The sequence below is a fragment of the Salmo salar genome, chromosome ssa03 (genome assembly GCF_905237065.1).
Source record: "Salmo salar chromosome ssa03, Ssal_v3.1, whole genome shotgun sequence".
Lineage (NCBI taxonomy): Eukaryota > Metazoa > Chordata > Actinopteri > Salmoniformes > Salmonidae > Salmo > Salmo salar.
In genome coordinates, this window is record NC_059444.1 from 28719743 (window position 1) to 28734215 (window position 14473).

The window sequence follows — 14473 nt, forward strand, 5'->3', positions numbered from 1 at the left end:
AACACAGTGGCCTCCATCATTCTTATATGAAAGAACCATCAAGACTCTTCCTAGAGCTGGCCGCCCAGCCAAACTGAGCAATCGGGGGACAAGGGCCTTGGTCAGGGAAGTGACCAAGAACCCAATGGTCACTATGACAGAGTTCCTCTGTGGAGATGGGAGAACCTTCCAGAAGGACAACCATCTCTGCAGCACTCCACCAATCAGGGCTTTATGGTAGAGTGGCCAGACTGTTCACTCCTCAGTAAAAGGCACATGACAGCCCACTTGGAGTTTGCCAAAAGGCACCTAAAGGACTCTCAGACCATGAGAAACAAGATTCTCTGGTCTGATGAAACCAAGATTGAACTCTTTGGCCTGAATGCCAAGGCTCACGTCTGGAGGAAACCTGACACCATCCCTGGGGATATTTTTCAGGGACAGGGAGAATAGTCAGGATCGAGGGAAAGATGAACGGAGCAAAGTACAGAGAAATACTTGATGAAAACCTGCTCCAGAACGCTCAGGACCTCAGAAGAAGACTCAAGGCGCTAATCGCTGCCAAAGGTGCTTCAAGAAAGTGTGGAGTAAAGGGTCTGAATACTTATGTAAATGTCATATTTCAGTTTTTTATTTTCAATACATTTACAACATTTTCTAAAAAACTATTTTTGCTTTGTCATTATGGGGTATTATATGGGTTGATGAGGGGGAAAAAAATATTTAATCAATTTTAGAATAAGGCTGTAACAAAATGTGGAAAAAGTCAAGGGGTCTGAATACTCTCTGAATGCACTGTATGTGCATATAACTATGAATAATGTGAATAGGCAACAGGATATACAATGAACAGTAGCAGCAGTGTATGTGATGAGTAAAACAAAAGTTTGTGTGAAAAGGGTCAATGCAGATAGTCAGGGTAGCTATTTGGTTAACGATTTAACTAACTTTTTAAGCTGTTCAGGGTCCTGTTGGTTCCAGACTTGGTTCATCGGTACCGCTTGCCGTGCGGTAGAAGAGAGAACAGTCTATGACAGGGTGTTTGACTTATTTAAAATAGTAGAAAGTATGCTAAGTGTCAAAGACTATCAGAGATTTTTAGACAGCTTCTTGGTTGTGCAAGCTCTGGCTAGATTTGGCTCCTATGGTTGTGAGTTTGGCAGTGATTTGGTTTTACCTCATTCTTTTTCTATCATGTTTTTTCTACCAACCCCTTAGACTGCCTCCTTGCACAGTCTCCAGACATGGTCGGATCAAATACAGGAAATTGATCCCTGCAAAGCAAGCTTCCTCTTTCCTCACTGTCTTTACATTGTCTGAGTCAGTCTTTTTGTCCTTTCACTTATTTATTTTCCCAACAACCTCAGTCTTTTCTCCGAATTCTTAGGATTTGATTGTTCTCTCTTTTTCAACTGTCCAGAGTATACTGTATGTAGTGAATGAACCACCTGTCTTTCCTCGTGTTTTGAATGAGCTGATAAATCTGCTGATAAAACTCTCCAAGGTGACTCGCTTGCCTAAACACGTTCTTTCGCAAGAAGTCACTGCTAAATGAATAAGGGGGAAACACTGTAATGTGATAGCTCTGACTACATATGGTTTCATATCTCACACAAAGAGAAGTGGCTTCACCCAAGCCCTGAACATCTCTTCTACAGATGGTGATATCAAGCCTTAGAAATTCCACTCAGGCTCTAATGCAGAATACATCCAACAGAGACATTTTGTGAATCATTTTATGCTGATGATGGATGTTGTGGTTTCTTTGACTGTAGTCCATAAAGCCTCTGCCATAGTATTTCCAGGTGTCATCCGCTTAGTGACACATTGTACACAAATAAACTAGGTATTTGCATGAGTGTATTTAAATGAAATTCCCTCACATCTCCTTTCTTCTATCTCAGGGAGAGGTCTGCTGCCACTCTGCCAGCCTAACTAAAGGACTCTTTGTGAGGGGTGGTGCTGCTGGTGTCAGCCAACCATCTAGTCCCATGTTTGCCCCTGCCCACTCCCAGTCTCGGACCAGTCAGGGCTCATCTAGAACCATCTTCCCCTACCCCTCCACCCACCAGGACCGCTCACCGCCCAAGTCGCCCTGCCGCCTCAACTTCAGTGGTATCTTCCGCTCTTCATCCAACTCATCGTCCAACTCTAGCATCAAGCTCTTCTCTAGGACAAGGAAAGGTAATACAAATAAATGTATTTCAAAGAGCCGACTGTGGTTTCCTGTATTTACATGCTGAAAAACCTCAAGACAGGAAGTTATCAGCATTATTTTGATCTTAGAATTTGATTCTGACAGAATTATCTGTTACTGAATTATGTGCAGATGCACTGTTGTAATAATATGGAATAAATAGCATGGCAAACACAGGTAGCTCTTTAAAAGAAAATGGTCTCAACACTAAAACCCTATACAGTCACAGCACATTAGTGCTAAAAATCCCTGCAAGAGCTGTAGGGGGCAGCAGTCCCCTCCTGGAAAGCAAACAACGCAAACATAATCTCATTGCCTTGTGCTGAGAATATTCTGGGTCTTTAGCTTAGAGAGGGCCATACCATATTATTAGAGGACTAGACAGATGGGCTTCCTTCCTCGTTTAGTCTCGTATCATCAGTGTCACGGTCAACAACTTCTTCTTGGGGTAAAAATATAGAAAGTGACAGAAACAAATAGGACTTAGTTTTGACTTTTGATTTCTGGCTTTCATGGGTGGACTCTAAAGCAAGCATGTCAGATTGAGTTAATGTATTGTGTTGCTGGCCTCTGGGATTCATTGAACTAGAGTCCAAGCACATTTTGTCTAGCTGATGTTAATACCATTTTCAGAAGGACAAACTTATATTGTTATAATTACAAAATTACATAGAGTCAAAAACACAAAACAATGGTAATACTTTTGTAAGGGCTATTTTACCAAGAAGGAGAGTGGACTCCAGAGTGAAGGAAAAGCAGCCAGCAAGTGCTCAGCATATGTGGGAATTCCTGGTTTGAGATAATGCCATGAGTGTGCAAAGCTGTCATCAAGGCAAAGGGTGGCTAATTGAAGAATCTCAAGTAAAATATATTTTGATTTGTTTAACACTTTTTTGGTTACTACATGATTTCATATGTGTTATTTCATAGTTTTTATGTCTTCACTATTATGCTACAATGTAGAAAATAGTAAAAAAGTATTTGAATGAGTAGGTGTGTCCAAACCTTTGACCGGTAGTGTATTAGGCTTGCCATAACAAAGGTGTTGAATACTTATTGACTCAAGATATTGGGACTAGATGAAATTTGTGGTGACATGGGTAGCAAGAAAATACCCTCCCTCTGTCTAGAAACTTATTGCAGGTTTTGAAAATCAGTTTCTTACTTTTAATCCTACCCTGTGATGTCACCGATAAGCATTTTATTTCTTTAACCACAGATAATAGAAATGTGCCATTTCCACATATGTATACACTGGTATGATGCTGGAGATCAGGTATTCCCAATCTGGGGTGCGCGTACCCTTGCAGGGAATGCCTGACAGCGCAATGCCATCGGGGGTACGCCAAATAAAAATGTGATTCACATCAACAACAAAAAATACAAATTATATAAAAAAATAAAACGGTACATTTATATTTTCCAACGGGGCTATACATTTGTGAGTTTTTTTCCTCGCCCGAGTAGCCTCGTTTCAGTGCCAAAAAATTAAATCAAACCATCTAGTGTTCAGCAAAATAACAACACAATGTCAAATACAGGTAGAGCGAGAATAAAGACGACTTTCGAGTACCGTAATTTCCGGACTATTAAGCGCACCTGAATATAAGCCGCACCCACTGAATTAAAAAAAATATATATGATTTTGAACATAAATAAGCCGCACATGTCTATAAGCCGCAGGTGCCTACCGGTACATTGAAACAAATGAACTTTTCACAGGCTTTAACGAAACACGGCTTGTAACAAAAATAAATAGGCTTTAACGAAACACAGCTTGTAACAAAAAATTTGCAGTAAACAGTAGCCTACCAAGAAAGTTATTGGTCACGATCTTACTCCTCCTGTGCTCTGAAACCATCTCCTTCGGTGTCGGAGTTGAGTAGCCTCAGAATTGCTTCATCCGATATTGGATCGTTTTCATTGTCGCTCTCGTCACTTTCATCCGGAGGCAAATCCCCCTCTGAGCCCTCTTCAACACGCAGCAGTCCAGCCTTTCGAAACCCGTTGATGATAGTGGATTTTTTGACAATGCTCCACGCTGTCAGGACCCACTGGCAGACTTGACCATAAGTTGCTCTTCGCATGCGGCCTGTTTTAGTGAAGGATTTCTCCCCACTTGTCATCTAAGCCTCCCACTGAACATGGAGCGCCACCTTAAATGCACGATTTACACTGATGTCGAGTGGCTGCAAATACTTTGTTGTGCCCCCAGGAATCAGGGTGACAAAATGACTACCGTAATCAGAATGATGGGAAGTTTGAGAGCGCTCGATTTAATCTAAACAGTAAACCAAAAAGTTGTTTGACCTTAACCCGTTCGGCAATTTCATTGGTCTAATGAAAGCTTCATGCCGCCAAAAAACTGAGCACGTCACAGAATGTGTTTTTTTTGGGGGGGAAAAAATTTAAAGGTGGAAAAATCCATATATTAGCCGCGTCATTGTTTAAGCCGCGAGGTTCAAAGCGTGGGAAAAAAGTTGCGGCTTATAGTCCGGAAATGACGGTAGTAAGACATGTTTAAAAGTAACAGATACCATTAATAAGAAGCGGCTAGAAGCATCTTATATGGTGAGCTACCAAGTGGCTAGGACAGGCAAGCCCCATATTATTGGAGAGGACTTAATTCTTCCTGCTGCCGCAGATATGGCAGGGACAAAAGGCCAAAAAAACAATACAAACAATGCCTTCATCAAACAGTGTTTCACAACGCATCAGTGACATGACAGGAGATGTTTTGAAACAATTACTGCTTCGCATACAAGCCAGTGAATTATATGCGTTACAGCTGGATGAAACAGATGTTGCGGGCCTAGCACAGCTTCTGGTATATGTTACGTTTATGGGGGGTCAATTAAGGAAGACATCTTCTGGAAACCAGGACAACATAAAATAATATTTTTTAAGTACTGGACAGCTTTGTAACATCAAATGGACTTTGGAGGTCAAGATGTGTTGGTATCTGTACTGATGGCGCAAAAGGTATGACAGGGAGACATAGTGGAGTGGTAACGCGCGTGCAAGCAGTTGCTCCCAACACCACTTGTGTACACTGCAGCATCCACCGAGAGGCTCTTGCTGCCAAGAGAATGCCTGAGAGCTGAAAATACATTTTGGACACCACAGTGAAAATGGTTAACTTTGTTAAAGCAAGGTCCCTGAACGCTTGTGTATTTTCTGCATTATGCAATGATTTAGGCAGCGACCATGTAAAGCTTTTAAAACATACAGAAATGCGCTGGTTATCAAGGGGCAAAGTATTGACACGTTTTTTTTTTTAATTGAGAGACGAGCTTAAAGTTCTCTATTGACCATCATTTTCACTTGTCTGACCTCTTGCATGATGATGAGTTTCTCACACGACTGGCCTATCTGAGTGATGTTTTTTCTCGCCTGAATGATCTGAATCTAGGATTACAGGGACTCTCCGCAACTATATTCAATGTGCAGGACAAAATTGAGGCTGTGTCATGAACACGAGGGGAGACAGAGCTGGTTTCAAGTGCAGGGCGCAGCAGGTGTTTATTGCAAAGGACCACAGGAGGAGGCAGGTTGCTGGGTCCAGGGGCAGGCAGAAGGTCATACACAGGGGGTCCAAAAGGGCAACAGTACAGGCAGGGAAAAGGCTAGTAACGTAGTCCGGGAGGTCAGGCAATAGGTAGATAGGCTAAAGTACAGGCAGGGAATAGGCAAAGGGCGTCGTTAGTTTTTGCCTGCCTCACTATCATTCACGGGAGGAGTAAATCACGGGAAAAACAGAGCTCTGAAAGACGTGTCACTAAACTAACAATACCTCACAGTGATGGGGTGCAAAGAACTGAACTAAATAGTGTGTGATAATGACAGGTGACAGGTGATTTAGAGTTCAGGTGATTGGGAACTGGAGAGTGAGCTGCGTTCAGGGGATCTAGGTGTTTGAGGGTGTGAGTTGGAAGCAGACGTTACACTATGATTAAGAAGTTGGAGCTCTTTTCTGTCTGCATTAACAAGGACAACACACAGATCTTTCCATCATTGTATGATTTCTTGTGTTCAAATGAACTCAAGCTTACGGACAATGTGAAATGTGATATAGCGAAGCACCTGAGTGAGTTAGGTGCACAATTACGCAGGTACTTTCCTGAAACGGATGACACAAACAACTGGATTCTTTATCCCTTTTCATGCCCTGCCTCCAGTCCACTTACCGATATCTGAATAAGAGAGCCTCATCGAAATTGCAACAAGCGGTTCTGTGAAAATTTAATTTAATCAGAAGCCACTGCCAGATTTCTGGATTGGGCTGCGCTCAAGAGTATCCTGCCTTGGCAAATCGCGCTGTTAAGACACTGATGCCCTTTGCAACCACGTACCTATGTGAGAGTGGATTCTCGGCCCTCACTAGCATGAACACTAAATACAGGCACAGACTGTGTGTGGAAAATGATTTAAGACTGAGACTCTCTCCAATACAACCCAACATTACAGAGTCATGTGTATCCTTTCAAGCACACCCTTCTCATTAATCTGTGGTGAGTTATTCACAATTTTCGATGAACAAATAACGTTTTATATGTAAGATGGTTAAATAAAGATTACAATTATTGATAATTATTATTTGTGCCCTGATCCTATAAGAGCTCTTTGTGATGGCTCACACTCATTCTTATGTTTAATAAATGTATCGTATAGTGTGTGTGTGGCAGGCTTACGATGATGGCAAAAAACAACATTTGAGAGTGCGCTGACCCTGGTGCTAGAGGGGGCACGCAGCTGGAGGTTGAATGTTTGTAGGGGTACGGGACTATAAAAGGTTTGGGAACCACTGCTGTAGATAATGAATATGAGGTTGAAAAGTAGCGGAATTGCCCTTTTAAGCTCTTCATTGACAGTACTGGTATAGTTGATGGTCTAATGAAAACTAGTCTGTTGTGCATAGAAATACTTTGGTTAGAAGGTGAGTCATTTTCCCTGGCTGGGATTCACCCATTCTTCCCAGCTCCTATCAAATCGAATTGTATTTGTCACATGCGCCAAATACACTAATAAACTAAAGTAAACAATTAAATAAAAAGTAAAACAATAAAATAACAATACAGAGGCTATATACAGGGGGTACCGGTACCGAGTCAATGTGCAGGGGTACAGGTTAGTCGAGGTAATTTGTACATGTAGGTAGAGGTAAAGTGACTATGCAAAAAAGCTTCTATGAAGTGGCTTGTTTGGCAGTTTATTGTGAAATGCTTCATCTGGGGCCTTAGCTTGGGGCAAGCTCTGTTTCTTCCTGGAGATTGATATGGGTCACCAACCACACTGAAACTCATATTCTGACTCTAGACACTACTCTTCAAGGTTCATGGCAACCAGTTGCCACAAGGGTGTGCTATATCCCCTGCTCTTTCCTTGCTCTGTTCCATCCCTCACATTATGAGAAGTTGTTTGGAGCTGGAACCATGAATGTGTTTTGGATGTCAGAGAAAATATATTATTCTTAAGAGTCCATATGCCTGGCATACATTGGATTTTTGGTTTTATGCTATAATATAATAAGCTATTTGTCGTTCAAGGTCATTTAAAAATGATTTCTGTTGTCATTGAATCAGGTTGATGCCTGTCTGTTCCAATGCCATCCTGGCTGCATTTGTCTCCCGCAAATATAATCAGAATGTCCCTCAGTTTTATAGCTTTTTTACATGTTGTTTACCATAGTCTGGACATTGTCACTCCCTCCCCGTGGCAGACAACTGTAGCTCTTTCATGCCCTTATCTGGAAATGCCCAAACAGACTTGTATCAAGCTCTTCAGGCAGGCAGGCAGTCTGCATCTTTCTTTCCCAAGTTCTGTCATTATCTCCCCTTCCCCTGCGTACTGTAAAATATGGTCAGTAAATTAAGGAAGTGGGTAGTTTTTTATAAATTGCCCCCAATTCACTGAGACCCATGAGAATATAGTATAAAATGAAAGAGACTACATTGAAAGTGAAGTCTAGAGAAAGAAGAAGAAATGCTCATGAAGTATTTTTCTCCCTAGTTTATGCAAGCCAAGCGTGAAAGCAATGGAGGTGTCATAGGTAAACACAGGAGCAGGAAGTCAAAGCTAACACCCTGACTGCATCTCCTCATTCATGCTCTGCTGAACTGTTTATTGACTTGTTTGGGCTGATCAGTTGCATAACCATTTTGAATGGATCTGGGGTAGTGGAGAAGGCAGTCAATAGTGTCATAACTTACTGGGTCATCGCAGGGCGTCGTGGGGGGTGTTAGTGTATTGAGTGGAACCCGTCTGATCAGATAAATCTACAGCTGCCAGCCCAGGGAGAGACCATGGGGCCTCCCTTTAGTCAGCTGAGGATGGTTGAGGTGATTTGTGACTGGGCTCAGCACTCTTTTTAAAGGTCAGTCTTAATGAGTTAGCTACAGTACTGGGACAGTGATCTGACCTAGCTGTCTCTCAGTTAGGCAGGTGATGTGGTCTGGGGAGTTGACAGATCTTACACAACCTCCATGAGTCACGGCAGGTCATGGAATTTGAGGTTACGGTAGGGTTTCCCAAACTCGGTCCCCGGAACCCCAAAGGGTACACGTTTAGTTTTTTGCCCTAGCACTATACTGCTGATTAAAATAATCAACTAATCATCAAGCTTTGATCATTTGAATCAGATGTGTAGTGTTTGGGGGAAAAAACAAAATGTGCACCCCTCGGGGTCCCGAGGACAGAGTTTGGGAAACTCTGGGATACAGTAATTGGCCAGGCCAATCTACACGGTCACCGACATAACCGTTGGGGGGAGGATTGGCTCGCATCAGACTCAAAAGAAGCACGTGGCTTTTCTCTGCAACTTCACTATTACTATTACACTTCATTATTATCAGTAGCAATTCATTATTATTATTCAAGTTATTACCTTTTTAAATATTATTAGTCTAGTATAGTAATTAAGAAATGTCAGATTGGAGAGGAATTACGAAAAAAGACATATTCCGATTTTGACGCACTAAACTATTCACACCAAGTCCGACGCGTGTTTCCCTCCAATTAACAGAACAATTTACAGACAAAAACAAAATAGGCCTACACACCACATGTCCATAGCCTATTTATCAGCGTTGATTAGTCCATAAATTCTGAAAAGATTCCGTAACTAATTATATCATGCCAGGTTGAACAGGATTTTTAAAATTTATTTAACCCCTCCACTACCCCCCATACCCCCCCCACCCCCTCTTCGGAGGACAAATATCTTTTAGTGGCTTTTTTGCAACATATACACTACCGTTCAAAAGTTTGGGGTCACTTAGACATTTCCTTGTTTTTGAAAGAAAAGCTGTTTTTCTTGTCCATTTTAAAATAACATCAAATTGATCAAATCAAAGTTTATTTGTCACGTGCGCCGAATACAACAGGTGTAGACCTTACAGTGAAATGCTTACATACAGGCTCTAACCAATAGTGCAAAAAAGGTATTAGGTGAACAATAGGTAAGTAAAGAAATAAAAAAGACAGTGAAAAACAGTAGCAAGGCTACATACAGACAGTGGTTAGTCGGGCTGATTTGAGGTAGTATGTACATGTAGATATAGTTAAAGTGACTATGATTATATGATGAACAGAGAGTATCAGTAGCGTAAAGAGGGGTTGGCGGATGGTGGGTGGCGGGACACAATGCAGATAGCCCGATTAGCCAATGTACGGAAGCACTGGTTAGTCGGCCCAATTGAGGTAGTATGTACATGAATGTATAGTTAAAGTGACTATGAATATATGATAACCAGAGAGTAGCAGCAGCGTAAAATAGGGGTTGGGGGGGGCACACAATGCAAATAGTCCGGGTAGCCATTTGATTACTTGTTCAGGAGTCTTATGGCTTGGGAGTAAAATACAGTGTAGACATTTTTAATGTTGTAAATGACTATTGTCGCTGGAAACGGCTGATTTAAAAAAATATATATATATTTTAAATCAGCCGTTTCCAGCGACAATAGTCATTTACAACATTAAAAATGTTATATATAATATATATATTTTTTTTATGGAATATCTACATACGCGTACAGAGGCCCATTATCAGCAACCATCACTCCTGTGTTCCAATGGCACGTTGTGTTAGCTAATCCAAGTTTACAAAACCATTTTGCAATTATGTTAGCACAGCTGAAAACTGTTGTCCTGATTAAAGAAGCAATAAACTGGCCTTCTTTAGACTAGAGTATCTGGAGCATCAGCATTTGTGGGTTTAATTAGAGGCTCAAAATGTCCAGAAACAAAGAACTTTCTTCTGAAACTTGTCAGTCTATTCTTGTTCTGAGAAATGAAGGCTATTCCATGCGAGAAACTGCCAAGAAACTGAAGATCTCATACAATGCTGTGTACTACTCCCTGCACAGAACAGCGCAAACTGTCTCTAACCAGAATAGAAAGATGAGTGGGAGGCCCCGGTGCACAACTGAGAAAGAGGACAAGTACATTAGTGTCTAGTTTGAGAAACAGACACCTCACAAGTCCTCAACTGGCAGCTTCATTAAATAGTACCCGCAAAACACCAGTCTCAACGTCAACAGTGGAGGCGACTCCGGGATGCTGGCCTTCTAGGTAGAGTTCCTCTGTCCAGTGTCTGTGTTCTTTTGCCCATCTTAATCTTTTATTTTTATTGGCCAGTCTGAGATATGACTTTTTCTTTGCAACTCTACCTAGAAGGCCAGCATCCCGGAGTCGCCTCTTCACTGTTTATTTTCTCAAGTTCTCATTTACAATTGCGACCTGGCCAAGATAAAGCAAAGCAGTTCGACACATACAACAACACAGAGTTACACATGGAATAAAACAAACATACAGTAGAAAAATAAGTCTATATACAATGTGAGCAAATGAGGTGAGATAAGGGAGGTAAAGGCAAAAATGGCCATGGTGGCAAAGTAAATACAATATAGCAAGTAAAACACTGGAATGGTAGATTTGTAGTGGAAGAAAGTGCAGTGTAGAAATAGAAATAATGGAGTGTAAAGGAGCAAAATAAATACAGTAGGGGAAGAGGTAGTTGTATGGGCTAAATTATAGATGGGCTATGTACAGGTGCAATGATCTGTGAGCTGCTCTGACAGCTGGTGCTTAAAGCTAGTGAGGGAGATGAGTGTTTCCAATTTCAGAGATTTTTGTAGTTCGTTCCAGTCATTGGCAGCAGAGAACTGGAAGGAGAGACGGCCAAAGGAGGAATTGGCTTTGGGGGTGACCAGAGAGATATACCTGCTGGAGCGCGTGCTACAGGTGGGTGCTGATATGGTGACCAGTGAGCAGAGATAAGGGGGGACTTTACCTAGCAGGGTCTTGTAGATGACCTGGAGCCAGTGGGTTTGGCGACGAGTATGAAGCGAGGGCCAGCCAACGAGAGCGTACAGGTCGCAGTGGTGGGTAGTATATGGGGCTTTGGTGACAAAACGCATGGCACTGTGATAGACTGCATCCAGTTTATTGAGTAGGGTATTGGAGGCTATTTTGTAAATGACATCGCCGAAGTCGAGGATCGGTAGGATGGTCAGTTTTACGAGGGTATGTTTGGCAGCATGAGTGAAGGATGCTTTGTTGCGAAATAGGAAGCCAATTCTAGATTTAACTTTGGATTGGAGATGTTTGATGTGAGTCTGGAAGGAGAGCTTACAGTCTAACCAGACACCTAGGTATTTATAGTTGTCCACATATTCTAAGTCAGAACCGTCCAGAGTAGTGATGCTGGACGGGCGGGCAGGTGCAGGCAGCGATCGGTTGAAGAGCATGCATTTTGTTTTACTTGTATTTAAGAGCAGTTGGAGGCCACGGAAGGAGAGTTGTATGGCATATAGTGTGTGTGTATATGAAGACGGAGTGAGACAGATGTGGGTATGGTGATTTGAATGTGTTGGGGAGCGAGAAGCAGACGCTTAGCCAATCACTTTGTGTGGCCCTCCCGGGCAGGCCTCCTTTTACAGTCTGCTGACACGCATGCTATATTAAAGAGACACCACCCACAGCTGCACCTGACAATTTACAGCAACCAACGCCACTACTAGGGCTCTGCAGAGAGAGAGAGAGAGAGAGAGAGAGAGAGAGAGAGGGAGGGAGGGAAAGCAAAATAGAGCAGGGAGAGAGAGAGGTAGAGTGAAAGGAGACCAGAGAGACATTGAGTGAGCTGAAGGGGGAGGCAGAGAGATTCTGCCTGTGTGCGCTGTGCTACGCTGTGCATCATCACTTGGGAGTGTTGGACTTCGTCTCACAGAGGACGTGTGGAATTTCCAGCTTTCTTTCCCTTTGTGTTCTCCAGCAAACGTGTGAGCTGCCACAGACATCAATTCCCTGAGAGGGGAGCCTACTTCGCCTGCAGCCTCTGCTGGGCTCTGTGGACTCAATGAGACATTTTCTGGATGAGGTAACAGAAAGAACAAATCCTTAACTTACAAGCATGAAGGACGGCCGTGTCGAAATAACAGATAACACATCAATTGAACGGAGAAGAGGCATCTCTTAACCAGGAGAGGAGATCTGCTCATGAGAATAAAGACAATCCTTCATCTAAGATAGCCTATCGACTGAAGAGGGCCCTACACTTCCTCCTTGGAGAAAGGTCCAGCTCTTTCCAGAAAACTAACACAAGGCCATCCAGAGCTAAAAGAGTAGCCTCGCTCAAACGACTGATTCAATAAGCACCTGACTGGTTAGGAAAAACCCTTCTCCGAACAGATCTTCAGTTTCATTTTGGCACAGATTTTGTTATCTTTGACATAGATCTTTAACTTTATTGTATTTACAAACAGAGTAGCAGGAGTAGCTCTCTCGTCACTCTTCTGGGGAGTGGTGGTGGTGCCCTATAGTTGTGACCGGTCCCTATCCTGGATGGTCATGGTCCGTATTGGGTGCTGAACCCCCTGCTTGTGTCCATGAAGCGGTTTGGCAGCCTGAGGAGGAGTAAGAAGCGGAAGGAGCAGGACCTGCTAGCGGAAGGAAGACGCCAGTCAGAGCCACCATGTCTGCCTGGTAATGTCTTGTGCTGTTCACACGATCACACCACTTCAATTGTCTATAAAAGTGTCTAACTGCGTAGTATAATACACTGAGTGTACAAAACATTACGAACACCTTCCTAGTATTGAGTTGCACCCCATATTCCCCTCAGAACAGCTTTAATTCGTTGAGGCATGGACTCTACAATGTACTGAAAGCGTTCCACAGGGATGCTGGCCCATGTTGATTCCAATGCTTCCCACAGTTGTGTCACGTTGGCTGGATGTCCTTTGGGTGGTGGACCATTCTTGATACACACAGGAAACTGTTGAGTGTGGAAAAACCCAGCAGCGATTGCAGTTCTTGACACACTCAAACTGGTGTGCCTGGCACCTACTACCATACCCTGTTCAATGGCACTTAGATATTTTGTCTTGTCCATTCACCCTCTGAATGGCACACATGCACAATCTATATCTCGATCCATGTCTCTTTAACCTGTCTTCCCCCCTTCATCTACACTGATTGAAGTGGATTTAACAGGTGACATCCAGAAGGGATCACAGCTTTCACCTGGATTCACCTGGTCAGTCTATGTCATGGAAAAAGCAGGTGTTCTTAATGTGTTGTATGCTCAGTGTATGACGGGCCAGAAGACTGAAGAATATATTATGTTGAATATATTATCCTTCCCTCAAGGTCTCTTTAGATTCTAACCATTCCACTGCAAAATGGCATAGTGTTACCAGATACTAGTATACTCATAACATGTCATGAGTGTACACTGTATCTGTATAGTTGTTGTCTAACTTTTAATTGTGATTGAAGACGGCGACAGAACATGATGTCTAGTCTGACGTATGACAGCCATAATGGATTAAATAATCACAATCAGAATAAATGTTTCTCATCGGAGCAGTTAAATGGATCCTCTATTGATACAGTAGTAGTACAGTATAAACAGCATCCATTTTGTAACAAGTACAGTAAGGTAGACATCACCCGGACCCCCTGCTGATCCAGACAGTAAAAACAGAGCATCCATTTTGTAATTGGCACTGCAGCTACATATAGGGGCTGCTGACAGCTCGGAGGTCTTTACGGCCGGTGTCCCTCAAATACACTGCTCTAAAAAATTAAGGGAACACTTAAACAACACAATGTAACTCCAAGTCAATCACACTTCTGTGAAATCAAACTGTCCACTTAGGAAGCAACACTGATTGACAATAAATGTCACATGCTGTTGTGCAAATGGAATAGACAACAGCTGGAAATTATAGGCAATTAGCAAGACACCCCCAATAAAGGAGTGGTTCTGCAGGTGGGGACCACAGACCACTTCTCAGT

The 14473-nt window shown here is 42.6% G+C and overlaps 1 protein-coding gene across 3 annotated transcripts in view; it reads left to right on the plus strand.

Moving 5' to 3' along the window:
- LOC106599250 (5'-AMP-activated protein kinase subunit gamma-2) overlaps positions 1–14473 on the plus strand; it is a 70684-nt gene that overhangs the window by 19560 nt on the left and 36651 nt on the right. For 2 of the 3 annotated variants that reach the window (XM_014190375.2, XM_014190374.2), the window contains exon 3: positions 1884–2163. In XM_014190375.2, the coding sequence (XP_014045850.1) occupies positions 1884–2163 (280 nt within the window). Of the gene's footprint in view, positions 1–1883; positions 2164–12288; positions 13157–14473 lie in introns of those variants that run through there. The other variant, XM_014190376.2, reaches the window with a different exon arrangement.